The sequence below is a fragment of the Amblyraja radiata genome, chromosome 2 (genome assembly GCF_010909765.2).
Source record: "Amblyraja radiata isolate CabotCenter1 chromosome 2, sAmbRad1.1.pri, whole genome shotgun sequence".
NCBI classification, from domain to species: Eukaryota; Metazoa; Chordata; class Chondrichthyes; order Rajiformes; family Rajidae; genus Amblyraja; species Amblyraja radiata.
The window spans coordinates 5,863,981-5,886,559 of NC_045957.1; the positions used below are offsets into that span (position 1 = coordinate 5,863,981).

Consider the following 22,579-nt stretch of genomic DNA (forward strand, 5'->3'; position numbering starts at 1 on the left):
GGTGTTTGTCATGGGCACCATCTCCACAAACTCCTTGGTGATGGTCAAAGATGCATCAACACCACAAATAAATATTCCCAATTGAGCTACATCAGTCACGTCGGTGCTCTCATCAATTGCGATAGAGAAGGCAATAAATGACTTCACTTTGTCTTTTAGTTGACTGTTCAAATCTCCTGCAAGGTCCCCGATTCTCTCTGCCACAGTATTTCTTGACAAGCTGATATTCCCAAAAGCCTGTCTCTTCTCAGGGCACACCAGCTCAGCCGCCATCAGCATGCATGCTTTGATGAATTCCCCGCCATCAGCATGCATGCTTTGATGAATTCCCCCTCTGAGTATGGCTTCGACACAGCAGCTATTTTGTTGGCAATAACATAGCTGGCCTTGACCGTTCCGTCATGAGTCTTTCGGCTTTGGATGAACACAGAGCTGCTTCAAGCTCGTTTACCTTTTGCGTTCTGAGTCGTCCTGAGTACTTGTCATATTTTTCTCCATGTGTCGTTTGATATTGTACTCTTTTGCCACAGCTACTTGTTGCGAGCATATCAGACTCACGGGTTTGCCGTTGACCTCAGAAAAAAAAACGATCTTTCCAATTATCGTTGAATATCCGATAATCGGTCACCTTTTCTTGGAAGGCATTTTTAACCACAGTAGCAAACAGTCTCAGCCTTGCAGGTAGACAAAAGTGCGGCAGCATCTATGGAGCGAAGGAAATAGGCAACGTTTTGGGCCGAAACCCTTCTTCAGACTCAGTCACACTCAGCCTTGCTACAGGTATGCGCAGTGGGCCCGGTAGCCGCGCGTTCGCAGTTGGGGAAGGCTTGCCGGGCCCACCACCATTTTGAGATCGGCATTTTAACTGGCGTCACAACGGGAACGGGTAAGTGTTGGAATATTGCGTTGGGGTCGGGGACCCAACGGGTCTGCACTTGGTCTAGTACATAATAAATGGTTGAATATACTTTTTTTCCCCCACCAAAACATCCCCTTCGCAGGCCATATTGGACCCCTTCGCGTTTGACACCCCTGCTCTAAACCTTTCCTGTCCAACTGCTTTTTAAATGTTGTAATTACATTCATCTCTACCATTTCCTCATTCTGTATATGCGCCTCTTAGGTCCCCATTAAATGTTTTTCCTCTCACCTTAAACATATACCTTCTAGTTCTTGATTCCCCAACTCTGGGGGAAAAAGACTGCACGTTGACTTTATTTTTGCCCCTTAGACTTTATACACTCCATCACATTACCCCCTCAGCCTCCTACATTCTAAGAAATAAAGTCCTAGCCTGTCCTAACTCTCCTGGCAACATCCTTGTAAATAATCTCTGCACTCTTTCCAGTTCAATGGCATCTTTTTCCTGTAATGGGGCAACCAAAACCACAGTAATCTAAATGTGGCCTCACCAACGTCTTGTACAACTGCAACATAACATCCCAACTTTTATACTCTGTTCCCTGACTGATGGTGGCAAGCTTGCCAAAAACCACCTTATCTACCAGTTTCAGGGAACTCATTACTTGTACTACTAAAGCCCTCTGCTCTACAACACTCCCCGAGGCCCTACCATTCACAGTGAAGGTCCTGCCTTTGTTTGGCTTATATGGACTTTTCAGCCCATTGAATCTGCACTCATCAACGACCAACCCGGCTACATTAATCCCATTTATTACTCTTCCCTCATTCCCAGCAATTTTCCATAAATATTACCACAGCCTGAAGACTCTAGGGGCAATGTACAGAGGCCAGTTAATCTACAAACCTGCATGTCTTTGAGATGTGGGAGGAAACCAGAGCACCATTGGTCACAGGGAGAACATGCAGACCACACAGACCGCACCCGTAGTTAGGATGGAACCAGGGTCTCTGGTGCTGTGAGGCAGTAACTCTACCCGCTGAGCCACTACGCTGCCTATCCTCGGGCTTGTGTTCGCACTCACTCCACTCTGACTCCTGGCTGGAGAACGAGTCCACTATTGCTTTACCTTTAAACAATCCATTCAACTCTGGGCTCTGATCCCATCTCAGACAGAAACCCAACACTCGTTGAAGACAAGTCCCGACCGAAACATCACCCATCCTTTTCCCCCAGAGATGCTGCCTGACCCGCTGAGTCACTCCAGCACTTTGTGTTTATCCTCAGTTCCTTGTATCAACTTGTTAAGCATTTTTTATTAACACTTTCCTGATTTTATTTTCTCCTCTTCTAGAGAGCCCTTGTTATCCGGCGAAGATTTATGGACGGGATCGAAGATTCTGGAGAAAGTATCTCAGATTTGACTTCAACAAAATAATGCAGATAGCAAAGGAGGAAATTATCGCAATGAAGCAGTGAGGTATTCTGGGTGTGGATACATGTACATTGTTGGAAGGAGCAGCAGTAGGAGCCTGTAAACATTCTGCAACTTCCATGGTCCTGATGTGAGAGATGTGACAATGAGAGGACAGGTAGCAAGGCCAACGTATTCTGTAGGGTCTGAGGCAGGACGACAATGCCTCCTGCTCTCCTCTTTCCATCCAACTCCGAGAAACAGAAAGGAACGCCGTTGGGAAATGTGATTTTACTTTTTTTTTATAAATAGGTTGTTTTATCATAAATAAATTTTGCTCTGAGCATGAAGTGTGGTCTCTATTTCTGAAGCATGTTCATTGTTCATAACATAAAAACAGCAGGAGCTGCCCATTCCACCGGGAGCCTGGTCTGTTCGATGGTGATTGATCTAACCTTGTCTGTTCCACTGGTGTGTAATTCTGCAAAAGTCCATGTGTCTACGACAGCCTTCCTCGCCTCCCCAGGACAGAGAATCAATCCACAATCCTGGGACAAGTAACCCAGCGAAGGAGAAGGTTGAATGGCTGCATAATTTTGAGTCAACAGCCATTCACTGAAGCAAGGAGGTTTGATGTTTCCTTGATAAATTGAAGATGGTTCTTCATCAAAAAAACTCTGTGAAAATCTAGTGCCGATCTCCGTCAACAAATAAGTACTCAAAGCCTGAGGGTTTTAAAGACGGATAAATCCCCTGGATCCGATGGGATTTGTACCAAGCTGCTACAGGAAGCAAATGATTGAGGGGGCACAGACTGTGATTTTTAAATATTCACTCAACAACAGTACCAGATAACTGGAGGGCAGCAGCTGTGGTTTCCCTCGTACAAGCCTGGTAACTATACACCTGATCCAACATCAGTCGGTGGGAAGATGCTAGAAAGCTTCTGAGGGGAGAGTCTACAGCAGAAAGATCCAGGAGTACAAGTACATAGTTCCCTGAAAATTGTACCACAGCTACATGGGATGGTAACGATGGCTTTTGGTACATTGATCTTCATCAGTATAAAGGTTGGGGTGTTATGTTCTGGTTGTACAAGACGTTGAGATCGCATTCAGAGAATTATGTTTAGTTTTGGACATCCTGCAAGGAAGGATGTCGTGAGCTGGAACGAGTGCAGATATGAATTTAGAGGATTTGAGGGCCTGGGTGTATAAAATCATGAGGGGAATAGAAGAGGTGAATGCACAGTCCTTTACTCACGATAGGCGAACCAGAGGCCATAGGTTTAAAGTGAGAGGCAAGATTTATTCACTCAGCGAGGGTGAAGGGTATATGGAATGAGCTGCCAAATGAGGTAGTTGAGACAGGTACTATAAAATTTACAACTGAAGAGGACTTGATCCATGGTCGATTGCTGAAAATAGTTGGCAAAGGCATAAGTCACAAACAGATTCCATACAATTCCACCAAGACAAACTCAATTCATTCTTAAACTTTAATTTCTTCAATTCTAAAGACAAATATCAGCAGGTATATATTTTACAATCTTCCAAAATGGACAAATTAAGGCAGATGCAGTGTAGAATTGTATTGCGAAGGACCCAACCAATGGGACAACCTACCCCTGGTCTCCAGATCCTTGGGATGGCGGCAGAGAGCCAAGGACAAGCCTGGAGATGGGCGGGTTCCCCTCACAGTACCAATCCCCACCGGTAGCGGATCAAGGCCAGAGCAGCAACAGCAGGAGAACCATAGTGCGCAGGGTTGGCGCTTAGTGCAGTCCTTAGGTCTTGGCCGCAGGCTTCTTCCAGCGGCAGGTGATGAGGTACTTAGGGTAGGCCTGGGTGTCGTGGAACACCACGTATATCCGGGGCTTCTCGCAGTCGTCCACCACGCTGTCATACCTGAGGGATAGCTGGCTATTGTCCTTCAGCGGAGGGATCTTCAGCTTGCCGTCGCCCTTTGTGTACGACCCCGTCAGGACCTTCACCCCAAACACAAACTTCAGGCCTTCCGGGTTTGGCGGGGAGTACTGGTCGTCCACCGACACGATGGCTTGGCCTGCAAAGTAAACGCCCTGGCCGTAGACGGCCGCTGGAAGGCAAGACGGACAAATGGTCAGTGGGCTGGCATTTGCAACCCCAGGCAGTTCTTCCCTCACCTCCTTCACTTACCTCCACCCCCCCCCCCCCACATCTCTGCCTCCTCCCTCCTCCACATCCCCCACCTCTTCCCTCCCAAGTCCACGCCGACCATCGATCACCCGTTCACTCTAGCTTTCTGTTATCCCACTTCCACATCCACTCCTTGCACATAAAGGGGCAACTTTTTTTACAGACCAATTAACCTACAAATCTACACATCTTCAGGATGTGGGAAGAAACTAGAGCACCCTGAGGAAACCCACACGGTCAAAGGGAGAACATGCAGACAGCACCCGAGGTCAGGTTCGAACCAGGGTCTCTGGCACCACTCAGCTGCCCAGCAGGGGACAAAGCAGGGTCCCCGCCAGAAGCATCGTATGCCTGTCCATTACCTCTCAGAATTCCTCCAGCAGTGTGCTTCTTACTCTTGTTTCCAGCATTTACAGACTCTTGCATTTCCACCAAGCTTGTAAGACTTGGGTAGTTGTTTGGAGAACAGATGTAACTCTGGTAATATAGCACATAATCGAGCTGCCAGAGCCAGTGGCATGGGGTGGTATGACTACCACGTTTAAAAGACATTTGGACAACTACATGGATAGAAAAGATTGGTGGGATATCAGTCAAATTGGACTAGCTTGGATGGGGCATCTTGGTTCGCATGGATGAGTTGGGCTGAAGGGCCAATAATGGATAGATCACAATCAATACACCCTTAATTGCCTCCAACTGAACCAAACGCTGACAGGGCAGGAGTTACAGGGGACAAGTTTCACTGGAATGACAAGTGCCTCTTCCTTGGATTCACTGCCACAGGTCATTCTGATCCACCCATGGCATGGCCATAGATCATTGGTGTATCCACCGGAAAATCCTATTGCAAGTCAAGTCAAGTTTATTCGTCACATACACATACGAGATGTGCAGTGAAATGAAAAGTGGCAATGCTCACGGACTTTGTGCAAAAAGACAAACAAACAACCAAACAAACTGCCAAATTGCTAGGACTAAACTGAGGGAGAAACCAGGTTGCGCTTGGCATCAGCACTCTGGAGACCCTTTTGCTCATCTCCTCTGTGTCAAGTTTTCATTTCTCCTGGGTTTCCTACGGGTGCTCCAGTTTCCTCCTACATTACAAAGACCTGCGGGTATGTAGGTTAGTGTTATTCCACTGAAGTGGCCTCACGGGGTGGGTTTCCTACCGTTCTTCCCACAGAAGCTCCTGTTGAATCCATGCACGTAGATCTCTTTGGCGCTCTCCTCGCTCGTTCCGTGGAAGAGGACTCGCTCGACATCAGTCTGTGTGGCCTCCATGCTGGCTTTCTTCACCATGTACTGCTGGTACAGCAACGGATTGTTCACCACCTCCACCTGAGATGACAAACAAGGAGAAATCCTGTTAAACTCTGGCGAGCAGGATGGGGGCAGACCACCCACACCCTCGGGGGCACTCTGGGGAGTTGAGGGGAGTCAGCTGTGGGAGGAACCCCTTGGCACAGCGTAGGTAGGTACATTTGACAGTAAAATATCAGTGAACCATTGCTCTGATTCAATCCAAATACCATGACGTCAACCACAGGGTTGACCACAAACCACAATCTCTGTATTCTTCATGTGCTAGATTGGGAGATTGTGAATTCATCCTTACATCAGAGGAGGTCAAGTGACAAAGTCAACATAATCTCCAAGGCCATTGTTTTTTTGTGACAGTACGTACTGATACAGTATCGTAAACACAATTTTCGAATTTTCAGAAATTTAATTTTTAACGTGCCTATTTTAAACTTAATTATCAGTTTATTAAATAGAAGTAGATTGATCAAAACAGAAAAGGGGAGTATAATGATGGAAAAAAATTGTTGTTAAAATCCAGTGTTTGTACCATGGGTAGGTTGCTAGTGGTTAGTTTTCTACAAACTAAAACAAGGTTATTCTAGTGTGTAAGAAGGAACTGCAGATGATGGTTCAAACTGAAGATAGACACAAAAAGCTGGAGTAACTCAGCGGGACAGGCAGCATCTCTGGAGAGAAGGAATGGGTGATGTTTCGGGTCGAGACCCTTCTTCAGACTGGTTCGAGATAAAATAAACGAGAGATATAGATGGAGATGTGGAGAGATAAAGAACAATGAATGAAAGATGCAAAAAAAGTAACGATGATGAAGGAAACAGGCCATTGTAAGCTGTTTGTGGGGTGAAAATGAAAAGCTAGTGCAATGGGTGGGGGAGGGATGGAGAGAGGGAATGCTGGGCTACCTGAAGTGAGATAAATCAATATTGATACCACTGGGCTGTAAGCTGCCCAAGCGAAATATGAGATGCTGTTCCTCCAATTTGCGTTTAGCCTCACTCTGACAATGGAGGAGATCTAGAACAGAAAGGTCTGTGTAGGAATGGGAAGGAGAATTAAAGTGTCCAGCAACCGGGAGATCAGGTTGGTTCAGGCGGGCTGAGCGAAGGTTTACATCGAAACGATCGCCCAGTCTGTGTTTGGTGTCGCCGATGTATGAGAGTCCACATCTTGAACAACAGATACAGTAGATGAGGTTGGAAGAGGTGCAAGTGAACCAGGCCTAACCTGAAAGGATTGTCGGGGTCCCTGGACAGAGTTGAGGGAGGAGGTATAGGGACAGGTGTTGCATCTTCTGCGGTCGCAGGGGAAAGTACCTGGGGAGGGGGTGGTTTGGGTGGGAAGGGATGAGTTAACCAGGGAGTTGCGGAGGGAATGGTCTCTGCGGAAGGCGGAAAGGGGTGGAAATGGGAAAATGTGGCTCGTCGGGGGATCTCGTTGGAGGTGGCGGAAATTGTGCGGTGGCGGAGGTGGCGGAAATGTGTTGTTTGCGACGGCTGATAGGGTGGAAGGTAAGGACTAGGGGGACACTGTCTCTGTTGCGACTAGGGGGAGGGGGGACATGGGCGGAACTGCGGGGTACCGATGAGGCACGAGTGAGGGCCTCATCTATGATGGGAGAGGGGAACCCCAGTTCCCTAAAGCAGTGCTTCTTAAACTATTTCAGTGTCATTCACCCTTGAGTCTTTATCACAAAATTTAATTCACCCTCGACTAAATGTTCCTGTTTTTTTGGGTAATTTTCATCTTATTGTCCCTTGGGAATAATTTTATATATAATTTATTTTGTCACATGAGCAAAAAACATAAATAACTTGTTTCTTAAGTTTATTTTATTCAACTTTTTAAACATCCTAAAAATATGTAAAGAAAACTAGGAGTGAAAACAAAAAAAAGTTTAATTACCACTGGAGTTGGAAAATCATTCTATTAGAATGATAAAAAACCATTCCAACGTCTAAACACTGGACTTCTGCCCCATCCACCCCTTTCGGGCTTTGATTACTGCGGTTTTATTTTTGAAAATCTAGCTAAAAAAAACATGGACTTCCACAAAAGGTTATATTACAGTAAATGTGGGAAATATCCTGCTACTTTGAAATTAAGAAACCACAGGTAGTGTGAAAAAAACATCAAATTTCCAGCTTCACTGCCATTAAAACCAATGAGCTTACTAACTACTTTAATGGCAAGGCCTTTTTCAAGCATAGAAAAATATATAAATATCTGAATAAATTAAGTCATTCACCCTTCATTCATCCCTCTAGTTTCATTCACCCCAAAATAATTTCATTCTCGCTTGGGTGAACCATTCACCAGTTTAAGAACCACTGCCCTAAAGAATGAGGACATTTCGGATGCCGAAATGTGGAACACCTCATCTTGGGCGCAGATGCGGCGTAGACGGATGAATTGGGAGTAGGGGATAGAATCTTTGCAGGAAGCAGGGTGGGAAGAAGTGTAGTCGAGATAGTTGAGATACACTTCGAGAAAAGTGTAGTCGAGATGGGAGTCAGTGGGTTTATAATAGACATCAGTTGCTAGTCTATTTCCTGTGATGGAGATGGTGAGATCAACAAGGGGGAGGGAGGTGTTGGAGAGATGGTCCAAGTAAATTTGAGTGCAGGATGAAAATTGGTGGTGAAGTTGATGAAGTCAAGTCAAGTCAAGAGAGCTTATTGTCATGTGTTCCAGATAGGACAATGAAATGCTTGCTTGCTGCAGCACAACAGAATATTGTAGGCATATGTCCATGAGTTCTGCAAGGGTGCAGGAGGTAGCACCAATGCAGTCATCAATGTAACGGAGATAGGACAAGGATTGTTCAACGTACCCTACAAAGAGGCAGGCATAGCTGGGGCCCATGCGGGTGCCCATAGCTACGCCTTGGACTTGGAGGAAGTAGAAGGAGTCAAAGGGGAAGTTGTTGAGGGTGAGGACCAGCTCCGTTAGGCGGAGTAGTATTAGTAGAGGGAAATTGGATGGTTCTGCTGTCGAGGAAGAAACAGAGGTTTAAGGCCTTCCTGGTGGGGGGTGGAGGTATGGAATGAATGAACATCCATAATGAAGATGAGGGAGTGGGGGCTCGGAAAGTGGAAATCATTAAAGAGACGAAGGGCATGTGAGGTATCTTGGACATAGGTTTGGAGAGATTGGACCAGGATAGGATGGAGTCGAGGTACATGGAAATAATTGCCGTGGGACAGGAGCAGGCAGAAGCAATGGGTCTGCCAGGGCAGTTGTGTTTGTGGATTCCGAAGAGAAGGTAAAACCGGGCTGTGCGGTGCTGGGAAACGATAAGGTTGGAGGCTGTGGAAGGCAGACGGCTGGAAGTGATGAAATCAGTAATGGTGTGTGAGATTAGTGTCTGCTGCTCGCCTGTGGGATCATGGTCCAAGGATAAGTAGGAGGAGGTGTCTGAGAGTTGTCACCGGTAGCTTCTTCTAGTTTGTGTTTGACCGTAACCAGTGTAAAAGTGCAAGACATGTCAGTGTAGGGATGGGAATGGTACAATACAACTGGAAGCTCAAGAGAGTGGCGAGTGCCTGGAACGTGCTGTGCTGCGGGTGGTGGCGGTTGAAGCAGATACGTTAGTAGCATATGGATACGCAGCGTATGGAGAGATATGGGTCATGTACATGTAGATCAATGATGGTCTTGGCATCATGTTCTACGCAGATATTGTGGACCGGAGGGTCTGCTCCTTTGCTGTGCTGTACTGTTACATGTTCTAACTGTAGCTTAATCTTTAATTGATGTGCAAACTGGCATCTTCTGTCTGCAAAACAAGCACGGCCCACAACCATCCTTCATTGGCAGTAGAAATGGTGGTCAAAGACAAAGAGCTTCATCTGACCTTTAGAATGTCCAATTTATCGTGCAAGTCCTTCAGGGTTTTGAAGAAGGGGGCCATCAAGGTAATGTACTCCTCTGTAGTTTCACTCAGCAGGGTGAGTTCAACACTTCCAAAGGCCAAAGGCAACGTGCCCACATCTGTGGAAATGAATTGGAGTGGCAGTGAATAAATGTACAAGTGTTTAGTGGTCAGAGTCAATGAGCAACGGTTGGCAAACAGGCCCTTTGGCATCCCGTGTCTGTGCTAAACAAGTTGGCATACTGGGCTAGTCCCAATTGCCTGCAATTGGCCCATATCCCTCCAAATCCAGCTCTCCATACATCTATCCAAATGGCTTTTAATAGTTGTAACTGTTTGCTTCTACAGCTTCTTCTGTCAGCTTGTTGCGGAAACAGTCCACCCTCAGAATGAAAGAGTTGCCACTGAGGTCCCTCTTAGATTTCTCCCCTCTCACCTTCAGCCTATGCGCTCTAGTTTTAGAATTCTCCACTTGGGAACAAGACTGAGCATTCACTTTAACAATGTGACACTGAATGTCTCCACACATCATCACCATCTTTGCCCTTCTCCCAAAACATTCGCAGTACTTTAACATGGCAAAGGTGTTATGCTTAACCTTCATAAAGCAGCAAGGACATCTTTGGAGTATTGCACCAATTCTGGTCACTACACCTTAGGATGCAGAGGCTTATTAAAGATTTACTCAAATGGCTCCAGGGATAAAAGATTTGAGCCACGATGTTCATCTGGAGAAGCCGGAAGTATGCCCACCATCCGGGCGGTGCCATCTTCTCGCTGCTATTAACGCTCAGGAGGTACAGAAGCCTGAAGTCCCGCACCACCAGGTTCAGGAACAGCTGCTTCCCTGCAACCATCAGGTTCTTGAACCGACCCACACAACCCTCATCCAACCTCAGCAATTGAACGCGACAGGACAACTCTTAAACTAGCATGTTTTCTAATTGTGTTTTTTTCTTCTTTTTACCGTCTTGCACAATTTGAGCAATTTATGTATCATTTGTGCCCAGTCCATCATGGGTACTGACCTCAATAGTGAAGGGATCTACAGGAGGTGCTGCCTCAAAAAGGCAGCCAATATGAAAGACTCACACGCCCCCCCCGGCCACACCTTCAACTCACTGCATCAGGTTCTGGTTACCAAACTCGCAGAACTGGGTCTCTGCGCATCCCTCTGCAATTGGATCCTCGACTTCCTCATTCACAGACCACAGTCTGTTCGTATTGGTGGAAATGTGTCAGCCTCGATAACAATCAGCACGGGAGCACCTCAAGGCTGCGTGCTCAGCACCCTGCTGTACTCACTCTATACTCATGACTGCGTAGCCAGTCACAGTGCGAACTCCATCATCAAGTTCGCTGACGATACCACTGTTGTGGGACGTATCACTGATGGGGATGAATCAGAGTATAGAAGAGAGATCGTGCAACTGTCCATATGGTGCCAGCGCAATAACCTGGCCCTCAACGCCAGCAAAACCAAGGAACTGATTGTGGACTTTGGAAGGAGTAGGAGGAGGACCCACAGCCCCGTTTATATCAACGGGTCGATGGTTGAAAGGGTCAAGAGCTTCAAATTCCTGGGCGTGCACATCTCTGAAGATCTTTCCTGGTCTGAGAACACTAATGCAATTATCAAGAAAGCTCATCAGCGCCTTTACTTCCTGAGAAGATTACGGAGAGTCGGTTTGTCAAGGAGTACTCTCTCTAACTTCTACAGGTGCACAGTAGAGAGCATCCTGACCGGTTGCATCGTGGCTTGGATTCGGCAACTTGAGTGCCCTGAAGAGGAAAAGACTACAAAAAGTAGTAAACACTGCCCAGTCCATCATCGGCTCTGACCTCCCTTCCATCGAGGGGATTTATCGCAGTCGCTGCCTCAAAAAGGCTGGCAGTATCATCAAAGACCCACACCATCCTGGCCACACACTCATCTCCCTGCTACCTTCAGGTAGACGGTATAGGAGCCTGAAGACTGCAACAACCAGGTTCAGGAATAGCTACTTCCCCACAGCCATCAGGCTATTAAACCTGGCTCAGACAAAACTCTGATTATTAATAACCCATTATCTGTTATTTGCACTTTAGCAGTTTATTTATTCATGTGTGTATATATTTATATTATATTTATATTATGCTATATGGACACACTTATCTGTTTTGTAGTCAATGCCTACTATGTTCTGTGTGCTGAAGCAAAGCAAAAATTTCATTGTCCTATACAGGGACACATGACAATAAACTCACTTGAACTTGAACTTGAACTTGCAACCATCGTGAAGGTGGTACACGAGTCTGAGAACCGTGACCTCCAGATTCAGGAACGAACAGCTTATTCCCTGCAACCATCAGACTCTTTAACGCTGCACAACACTAACCTCAGCAACTATGATCGTCTATGGACTGAGTCTTTGGTTGCACCACGGACATTGGGTTTGCACTGTTATGGTCCCCAGAATTATAGTTATTAATTTATTGTATCTTGATTACATATGTTAGACTGTGTTATTGGTAAAGCTGCAGCAAGTAAGAATTTCATTGTTGGTACACATGATGCATGACTCTCACATTGATTTTTATCAGTAGACATTGAAAATATAATTACCAGGCAGGCTGTTCAGAGGCTTCCTCTCAATTGACAAGGATTCTGTCGCTCCCACACTGTATTCTTGCATTTGCTCAAAGTCAATGATGTAGGGCTTGTTGTCAAATATCACATCAACCTTCTTCTGCTTCCGCTGAAAAGATTTCTCAATGAAAGCATTGGCTTTCAACGAGTAAGGGATGGCGACACCTTGCCGGCTGTGTATCACCCACTGGACTGACTCCACCAAAGTGACCTCTTCAGCTCGGTCCACCTGGTCTTGGACAACCCATTGTATCAGCTGAGTTATGTTCTCCTCCGCAGACAACACGTAGCCTGCAAACCCACGGATGGTGATCTCGCAGTCCTGCCCAACGATGATGACGCCGTGCTTCCGCTGGAGGTATTCCAAGTAACTCTTGTAGTCACCGGTCAGGTTTTGGAAGCAGCTGTGTTCTATTGATTTTTTACACACAAGCGGTCGGACTTTCCTCTGCAATTCACCTGCCAACCGGTTGAAATCAATGTCGGCACTGCCATAGATTGTTAGTTGGGCGGAATTGGAAGTCCGAATGGCTTCTGCCTTGGACATTTTGATGGCCTCTTCAAGCCCAGCCTCCATGTTGGTCATCTGAGCTGCAAGTTCCACGTAGTCGCCATCTGGGCTGATGGCCATCTTTGATAATTCAATGGCTTTCTGGAAATCTTCCTCCTCTTGGTCCCGCTGCATCCGGCTGTCCATGGAGTACTGCAGGGCAAGGTATAACTGGGGATCATCAGCATCCATCAGCTCAGAAGCAATGCCACAAGCACCATTGTTGTTGCCATCTCCATCCTGCAGCTTTGTGTCCTCATTGTCAATGGCTCCCTCCTCAACGACTCTCTCCTCAATATCATTCTCCGGACTCACGCCAGGCTGCTGGTCGGTGTAGAGATCTTCATCGTCTAAAGCGCTTTCACTGACCTCTGGCACTTTTTGGGAAGTTGAAGTGATTGCATCTCCGCTTATTCTTTCCTTATCAGTCTCTGTGATTGAGGCAAGCAAACTTCGGATCTCATCTGTAAAACACACGCAAAGATATTACATTTGTGCTAGTTTCTCCGTGTAATCAAAACATCTGTTTGATGTCACAAAATACACTCGGCAATGACTATCCACAACAAGAGTCTATCCACTTGCTCTCCATAAGCTGACGTTGGCTGAATCTTCTAGAGTCAATATCCTGGGAGGTTTCCATTAAGATCTTATAAGACATAAGAGCAGAATTAGACCATTCAGCCCATTGAGTCTGCTCCTCAATTAAATAAAACTCGGTAGCCATGAAGTGGGAACACCGTTCGCTTGCTGGATCACTGATTTGTGTTCATCTGTGGGAACTCAGCATCTTAAACATGAAACCCTGAGCTTACCAAGGTCTGGGACGTTGTCGTTCGGCTCAGTGGTAGTCACCGGCGGTGGTTCCAACACTGGGAGCTGCGCCAAGGCAGTGGCAGTTCTCTCCAGCCTCGGTATTCCCTGGTTCCTTTGTGATTCCAGGGGATGCTGGCGGAGGATAGCAAGATCAAGGTTAGACCCAGTACGGTGGGAGGAGAGGGTGCCGAGTGCAACGTCCAGCAACCGGCTCAGATAACGTTGACATCCTAACACAGCGTGACACGTTGAGATCACAAGCCAGAAGAAACTCACTCCAATTTGGTACAAAGACAGGAAAGGTTTAGAAGGACATGGGTCAAACAGGGCTAGGATGGGTAGGCATCTTAGCCGGCATGAATGACGTGGGGCAAAGTGCCAGTTTCTGTGCTGTATGACTCTGCACACACATGGAATCAGTTGTTCTCCCCACAGTGGCACGAAGCTCCCAGATTTTGCCCCTCACTGCTGCAGCACGGGGCACTTTACAGAGGCCAATTAACCTACCAACCAGACACGTGCCATCAGGGTAGGCAAGGTATGCAGTGCCTACCCTGACTAAAATTATAAAATGGTCATTATTTTATATATATAAAATGGTCATAAATAGTAAAGGCGCGGGAGAATTATGCTTCCCTAAGAGATCGATCTCCCGTGCCTTTCATCCGCAGTACATTTATAAAGCGGACGTATGTGCTACTCACGTGCCGTCGACGATGCTTCCAGCCATCAATGGGAACGGTCCATAAAGGCAGCTGAAATTCTGCCTTTACACCGTGGACTGTGTGCATGTGCTGCACTGCGCTTGCGCATCAGCCTACTGTGCATGCGCACGCGCAAGTTTCTTGGCGGGTTTTTCAAAGATGGATAGTGATTACCTGAAGAGTATCTCGAAGCAAACTTACGAGGAAAAGACCAAAATAATTTAAAATGGCAGACCAACGCGGGAACTTAAAGAACTTCAACAGTGCAAAGGAACAAAAATAATTAGAACATTTAAAACAGCTTGGTACAACAGGAAACAAAGAGAGAAGAATGGATTTAATGTACAAATAATATGGTAAGTAAATTTCTTTGAGCTACATGTTTTTAAACACTTTATTAAGAGATAGGACCTATTGGAGCCAAATTACTTGATAAAAGTCGAGAGAACAATCTGCGCATGTGCAGTTTCCACAATTTAAAAAAAAAAGCCGACTGACAGCTCACCGGTAGAGAATAATCTGCACATGCGCGGTTTTCAAGATTTTTAAAAGCCACTGCCTACCCTGACTAATTACTCACGGCACGTGCCTGCTACCAACCCACATGTTTTTGGGATGTGGGAGGAAAACAGAGCACCCGGAGGAGACCTCCGAGGTTACAGGGTGGACATGCAAACTCTGCACGGACAGTGCCTGAGGTCAGGATTGAACTCAGGTCACTGGCAGAGGCTCTAGCAGCGGTGCTGCTGCATGGGGTTTCAAGCAGTGTTGCTCCTGGGGCCTGCAGCTTCCTGGGAAGAGAGGTCAGGTGTGGGTACTCTACCTCGGTCTGCGGCGTTATCCAGCAAACTCGCTCCACGCCAATGGTGCACTTGTACTTCCTCTCCAGCTGCCTCAAGGTGTCGGTCCCGGCTGGCTCCAGCAGGTAACGCGAAATGCCGGGTTCCTGGAGCGCCACTGTTCTGGAGCAGATAGTGGCGATTATACTACGAAGGAGCTCGTCCATGGTCTGACAGGCCTTGGCTTGTCCAGTCACCTGGCAACAGAAGGGAGATGGCCAGAGTTTAATTCACTGACAGCACACAACGCAGATAAAATAGTGAACACACTGTGCAGATATAATATTCACACTGCGCAGATATAACATTCAGCAGGTACGCAAAAAAGCTGGAGAAACTCAGCGGGTGCAGCAGCATCTATGGAGCGAAGGAAATAGGCAACGTTTCGGCCCGAAACGTTGCCTATTTCCTTCGCTCCATAGATGCTGCTGCACCCGCTGAGTTTCTCCAGCTTTTTGGTGTACCTTCGATTTTCCAGCATCTGCAGTTCCTTCTTAAACTCTTATAACATTCAGCACATGGGTTCAGTTCGGAGACACAGCATGGAAACAGGCCCTTCGCCCACCATCAATCACTCGTTCACACTAGCTCTATGGTATCCCACTTTTGCATCCACTCAGGGCAATTTACAGAGGCCAATTAACCTACAAACCCACACGTCTTTGGATGTGGGAGGAAACCCACGCAGTCACAGGGAGAACATGCAAACTCCACACAGACACCACCTAGAGTAAGGATTAAACCCGGGTCTCTGGTGGGGCGAAGCTGCGCCACAGTGCCGCCATAATACAAATAAAATATTCAGCACACCATGCAAATATAATAATCAGTGCACAGCAAATTCACGCCTTGATATTACAGGAAACACATTACAAGTTACTACTGGTAAAAAGGTGACTGGCAAGCTGGACTTATCAGTCGTGGTATTGAGTATAGAAGCTGGGACGTAATGTTAAAAGTTGTCCAAAACGTTGGTGAGGCCGTACTTTTAGGTTTATGTTTAGTTTTGTCTGTGGAATTCTCTGCCTCAGAGGGCGGTGGAGGCAGGTTCTCTGGATGCTTTCAAGAGCGAGCTGGATAGGGCTCTTAAAATAGCGGAGTCAGGGGATATGTTATAAGAGTTGTTATAAGAGTTACAAGAGATCCGGACGTGAGCACACAGTTAGCTGCAGACTCCGCCCAGGACAGGAAGGCTCTGCAGGAACGGAAGGGACGTCACGACCGCGGTGCCACAGGTGCTGTCGCCGAGGGAGGACGGACGGAGCCGCGGCTCGAGAGGCTAACAGAGGCAAAGAGGTTTGCCACGCACTGCAAGGGAGCAGTGGACCAGACAGGAAGAGCGGACGGAATTACCACTAGACAGCCAAACCAGTAGGTAATTTACGGCTGGGGTGAGTACTTTCCCATTTATAGGAGGTAGGATTATATAAATAAGGGGTGTATCAATACAGTAATCCGGGTAGGGGATTCTTAAATAGGACCAGTTAATTACTTATATAAGATGGGCGGCCAGGAGATGTGCCAATACTGTGAGATGTGGGAATTTGTCGACACCATTGATGTAGAAGATCCCTACAGCTGCAGTAAGTGTTTGAGGCTAGAGGAACTCGAGCTCCGCATTGATGAGCTGGAGACCCAACTTCATACGCTGCAGGTACATCAGGGAGGGGGAGTATTACCTGGATGTTTTGTGCCAGGGGATGGTCACACCGACCAGTTTAACTAATTCAGTAGGCAGTGAGCAAGGAAAGGAAGGTGTGGCCATAAGCGAGGCAGGTAGGGGGAACCAGGAGGAGATGCGGCAGGAGCCACAGCCCTTGTCCCTGACGAGCATGACCGAGGCTCTTACTCAATGTAAGGACGGGATCAGGGGCTGTGGGAGGGATGAGCAACCTGGCTGCAGCACCGTGGATCAGGGGGCCATTCAAGAGGGGGGAGTTAGAAGAAATGCCGTAGTGATAGGGGATAGTATTATTCGGGGGGTAGATAAGGTTCTCTGCGGCCAGCAGAACATGTCCCGAAGGCTGTGTTGCCTACCCGGTGCTAGGGTTAAGGATATCTCTGCGATGCTGGAGAGAAATTTGCAGAGGGAGGGGGAGGATCCAGTGGTCGTGGTCCATGCGGGGACCAATGACATAGGAAGGACGAGGAAGGAGGATCTGCTGAAGGAGTTTGAGCAGTTAGGGAATAAATTAAAAAGCAGAACCTCGAGGGTACTGATCTCCGGATTGCTACCTGAGCCACGGGCCAAATCGGCGAGGGTACGTAAAATTAAAAAGCTGAATGCGTGGCTCAAAGACTGGTGTGGGAAAAATGGGTTTGGTTTCTTGGGCCACTGGCACCAGTACTGGGACAGGGGGGATCTGTTCTGTAAGGACGGACTTCACCTGAACGGTGCTGGGACTGGGGTCCCGGCAAATCATATAACTAGGGCAGTAGAGAGGTCTTTAAACTAAGTAGCGGGGGGGAGGTATCAAGGGGGGTAATAACGGCAGGGGTAGAGGAAATAGAGCAGGGTATCAGTGGGGAAGCGGAAAGTCAAAATGTGACAGGAGGATCCAGAATGTGTGAAGATAAAGCTCTAGATGTAAAAGGGGCAAAAACGGAAAGGAAGGGTAGTAAAAATCATCTGAAAGTGCTTTATCTAAATGCACGGAGTATTCGAAATAAGATAAATGAATTAACAGTGCAATTAAGTATATAGTTATGATATCGTGGCCATTACGGAGACATGGCTGCAAGGGGATCAGGACTGGGAGTTAAATATAGAGGGGTACTCGACAATTAGGAAAGATAGACAGGAAAGAAAGGGAGGAGAGGTGGCCCTTTTAATAAGGGAGGGAATAACGGCAATAGAGAGGAAGGATATTGCGTTGAAGGATTAGGATAGTGAAACAGCTTGGGTACAGATAGAGAATAACAAGGGGAAAAAAACACTAGTGGGTGTAATTTATAGACCTCCAAATAGCTGTGACGCTGTTAGTCAGAACATAAATCTGCAAATAGTTGACGCATGTAAAAAGGGAACTGCTGTAATCATGGGGGACTTCAATTTTCATATTAATTGGGCAAACCAAACTGGGCAGGGTAGACTAGAGGAAGAGTTTATAGAATGTATTAGAGACGGGTTCCTAGAACAGTATGTCACAGAACCGACAAGGGGGGAGGCAATCTTGGATCTGGTCCTGTGTAATGAAGCAGGATTAATTAAAAATGTCATAGTTAGGGACTCGTTGGGAACAAGTGACCACAATATGGTCGAATTCCATATTCAAATAGAAGGGGAGCAGGTTGAAACTCAGGCTAGGGTGCTTAGTCTAAATAAGGGGGATTATGAAGGTATGAGGACTGAGCTGATCAAAGTTGACTGGGATAGCAGACTCAAGAATAAGACGGTACATGAGCAGTGGTGTACGTTTAAGGGTCTACTGTATAACCTTCAAGAAAAATTTATTCCTATGAAGAAAAAAAGGGGTAAGGGTAAGAACAGTCAGCCATGGCTCAGTAAAACTATAAAGGATAGTATTCGGCTGAAGGCAAGGGCATATAAGGTAGCCAGAGATAGTGGGAGGGTAGAGGATTGGGAAGCATTTAAAGGTCAGCAAAAAATAACTAAGAGATTAATTAAGACGGGGAAAATAGACTATGAAAGGAATTTAGCGAACAACATAAAAACTAATAGTAAGAGTTTTTATAGCTATATAAAAAGAAAAAGGGTGGCTAAGGTGAACGTTGGTCCATTGGAGGGTGAGACTGGAGAGTTGTTGGTGGGGAACATGGAAATGGCAAAGGCATTAAACGAGTATTTTGTATCAGTCTTCACCATAGAAGACACAAAAAATATTCCAACGCTGGATAAACAGGGGGCGGTAGGAATGGAGGAGCTAAATACTATTAAGATCACCAAGGAGGTGGTATTAGGGAAATTAATGAGACTGAAGGAGGATAAATCCCCTGGGCCTGATGGATTACATCCAAGGGTCTTGAGGGAGATAGCGGTGGGGATTGTGGATGCATTGGTGATAATTTTCCAAAACTCCCTGGAGGCAGGAACGGTCCCAGTGGATTGGAAAATGGCCAATGTAACACCTATATTTAAAAAAGGAAGTAAACAGAAGGCGGGTAACTATAGACCGGTTAGTCTAACATCGGTGGTGGGTAAAATGTTAGAGACAATTATTAAAGAAACACTAACGGGGCACTTGGATAAACATGACTTCATCGGACAGAACCAGCATGGTTTTGTGAAGGGGAAGTCCTGTTTAACGAATCTGCTCGAATTCTTTGAGGAAGTAACAACCCGGGTGGATAAAGGGGAACCGGTGGATGTGGTATACTTGGACTTCCAAAAGGCTTTTGACAAGGTGCCACATAAGAGACTATTGCTAAAAATAAAAAATTATGGGATTGGGGGTAATATATTAGCATGGGTAGAGGATTGGCTAACAAATAGGAAGCAGAGAGTGGGGATAAATGGTTCATACTCGGGATGGCAACCGGTAACTAGCGGGGTTCCGCAAGGGTCGGTGCTGGGACCCCAGTTGTTCACAATTTATATAAATGATTTGGAGGAGGGAACCAAGTGTAATATATCAAAATTTGCGGACGATACAAAAATGGGAGGAAAAGTAGGGGATGAGGAGGATAGGAAGAGTCTGCAAAAGGATATAGATAAGCTAGGTGAGTGGGCAACAACTTGGCAGATGAAATTTAATACTAATAAATGTGAAGTCATTCACTTTGGGAAAAAAAATGATAGGGCAAGTTATTTTCTAAATGAGGAGGAGCTGCGTTGTAATGCAACGCAAAGGGATCTAGGGGTATTAGTACATGAATCACTAAAAGTTAGTATGCAGGTGCAGCAAGCAATCAGGAAGGCCAATGGAGTTTTGGCCTTTATTGCTAGGGGGATTGAGTATAAAAACACGGAGGTCTTGCTGCAGCTGTACACAGTATTAGTGAGACCACATTTGGAATACTGTGTACAGTTCTGGGGTCCATACTTAAGAAAGGATGTACTAGCCCTGGAGGCAGTGCAGCGAAGGTTTACAAGATTAATTCCTGCAATGAGGGGATTGACATATGAGGAAAGGTTAAGTAGGCTGGAACTCTACTCTTTGGAGTTTAGAAGAATGAGAGGCGATCTCATTGAAACATATAAGATCGTGAGGGGCCTTGATCGGGTGGATGCACCGAGGATGTTCCCAATGATCGGGGAAACTAGAACTAGGGGACATAGTTGCAGATAAGGGGGGGCTCTTTTAAAACTGAGATGAGGAAGAACTTCTTCACCCAGAGGGTGGTTAATTTATGGAATTCACTGCCCCAGGGAGCAGTGGAAGCAGAAACGTTAAATATATTTAAGACTAAAATAGATGGTTTTTTAGCTGCCAAGGGGATAAGGGGCTACGGGGAGAGGGCAGGGATATGGACCTAGGTATGGTTAGTATAGTAAGACCTGAGTGATCTCCTGGACAAGTGTCGATCGCCTGGATTGGGGTCGGAGAGGAATTTCCCGGATTTTTTCCCCGAATTGGACCTGGGTTTTTATCCGGTTTTTTGCCTCCCCCAGGAGATCACGAGGTTCTTGGGGTGATAGCGGTATAAAGGGGAGGGTAGTGTCTTGTGTTCTGTGTCTTGTGTCTACTGTTTGTGGGTAAGTGTGTCTGTTTAGTGTTCAGCCATGAGCGAATGGCGGTGCGGGCTCGACGGACCTGGTGGTCTACTCTCGCACCTACTTTCTATGTTTCTATGTTTCTATATGGGGAGAAGGCAGGAACGGGGTACTGATTGGGGATGATCAGCCATGATCATATTGAATGGTGGTGCTGGCTCGAAGGGCCGAAGGGCCTACTCCTGCACCTTTTGTCTATTGTCTACTGTTTTGGTCACCCTGCTATTGGAAAGATATCGTTAAACTGGAAAGAGTGCAGAGAAGATTTACGAAGATGATAACTGGAATTGAGGACCGGAGCTATAGGGAGAGGTTGGACAGGCTAGGACTTTATCTGTTGGAGTGCTGGAGGCTCAGGGGTGTTGTTATAGAGGTGTACAAAATCACGAGGGGAATAGACACGTTGAATGCACAGTCAGAGAGATGCGGGCAAATGGGACAAGCATAGATGAGGTATCTCGGTTGGCAGCATCGAGGTGGGCCAGAGGCCCCGTTTCCAAGCTGTCCATGTTTATGTATCAAGATATCTGAAGGAAATGCACATAAATACAGTCAGACAGTATTGACACGGTACCGCAAGGTTCGGTGCTGGGACCGCAGCTATTTACAATATACATTAATGATTTAGATGAAGGGATCAAAAGTAACATTAGCAAATTTGCAGATGACACAAAGCTGGGTGGCAGTGTGAACTGTGAGGAGAATGCTATGAGGATGCAGGGTGACGGACAGGTTGGGTGAGTGGGCAGATGCATGGCAGATGCAGTTTAATGTGGATAAATGTGAGGTTATCCATTTTGGTGGCAAGAACAGGAAGGCAGATTATTATCTGAATGGTGTCAAGTTAGGAAAAGGGGAAGTACAACAAGATCTGGGGGTCCTTGTTCATCAGTCACTGAAAGTAAGCATGCAGGTACAGCAGGCAGTGAAGAAAGCAAATGGAATGTTGGCCCTCATAACAAGAGGAGTTGAGTATAGGAGCAAAGAGGTCCTTCTGCAGTTGTACAGGGCCCTAGTGAGACCACACCTGGAGTATTGTGTGCAGTTTTGGTCTCCAAACTTGAGGAAGGACATTCTTGCACCTAGATTTTTACACCTAAGGTACTGGAAGAGAGAAGGTGGATGGCAGTGAGAAAGGGAGGGAAGCATGGAATGCAAACGTCCCTGGGTGTTGTACCTCTTGTGAACAGGTTCACCCACTTAGAAGCTGTCGGGACAGAAGACGTTATTACACTGAGCGGCGGACTGGCTTGCAAAGCAACGCCATTGTAGTGGGAGACTCCATTGTGAGAGGTACGGACTGGGGTTTCTGCGGCAACAGACGGGATTCGAGGATGGTGTGCTGCCTTCCTGGTGCCAGGATCCAGGATGTCATGGACAGAGTGCAGAAAATTCTCAAGGGCGAAGGTGAACAGCCGGAAGTAGTAGTGCATGTCGGCACAAACGATGTCGGAAAGAAGGGGATGAATATTCTGCAGCGTGACTTTAGAGAGCTCGGAAAAATGCTGAAAAGCAGGACCTCCAGGGTTGTTATCTCCGGTTTGCTTCCAGTTCCTCGTGCTGGCGAGAGCAGGAACAGGGAGATACGGGACCTGAATGTGTGGCTGAGGAACTGGTGCACGGGGCAGGGATTTAGATTCTTAGACCACTGGGATCTGTTTTGGAGTAAGGGGGAACTGTACAAAAGGGACGGATTGCATCTTAACAGGTGGGGGACCAG

At 46.6% G+C, this 22,579-nt stretch overlaps 2 protein-coding genes across 4 annotated transcripts in view; one reads left to right on the top strand and one right to left on the bottom strand.

The window, feature by feature from the left end:
* The window catches only part of recql4 (RecQ like helicase 4), a 69,980-nt gene extending 67,354 nt beyond the window's left edge, over nucleotides 1-2,626 (top strand). For all 3 annotated transcript variants that reach the window (XM_033041081.1, XM_033041099.1, XM_033041090.1), the window contains one exon: nucleotides 2,217-2,626. In XM_033041081.1, the coding sequence (XP_032896972.1) occupies nucleotides 2,217-2,341 (125 nt within the window). In that variant the 3' untranslated portion in view covers nucleotides 2,342-2,626. The remainder of the gene's footprint in view (nucleotides 1-2,216) is intronic.
* Nucleotides 2,627-3,756: 1,130 nt separating this feature from the next.
* parp10 (poly(ADP-ribose) polymerase family member 10) overlaps nucleotides 3,757-22,579 on the bottom strand; it is a 46,481-nt gene continuing 27,658 nt past the window's right edge. Inside the window, exons 6-11 of the mRNA XM_033041110.1 lie at nucleotides 15,170-15,382; nucleotides 13,642-13,774; nucleotides 12,253-13,290; nucleotides 9,630-9,766; nucleotides 5,626-5,794; nucleotides 3,757-4,373 (exon numbers count right to left, since the gene is read on the bottom strand). Coding sequence (XP_032897001.1) covers nucleotides 4,063-4,373; nucleotides 5,626-5,794; nucleotides 9,630-9,766; nucleotides 12,253-13,290; nucleotides 13,642-13,774; nucleotides 15,170-15,382 — 2,001 coding nt within the window. The 3' untranslated portion in view covers nucleotides 3,757-4,062. The remainder of the gene's footprint in view (nucleotides 4,374-5,625; nucleotides 5,795-9,629; nucleotides 9,767-12,252; nucleotides 13,291-13,641; nucleotides 13,775-15,169; nucleotides 15,383-22,579) is intronic.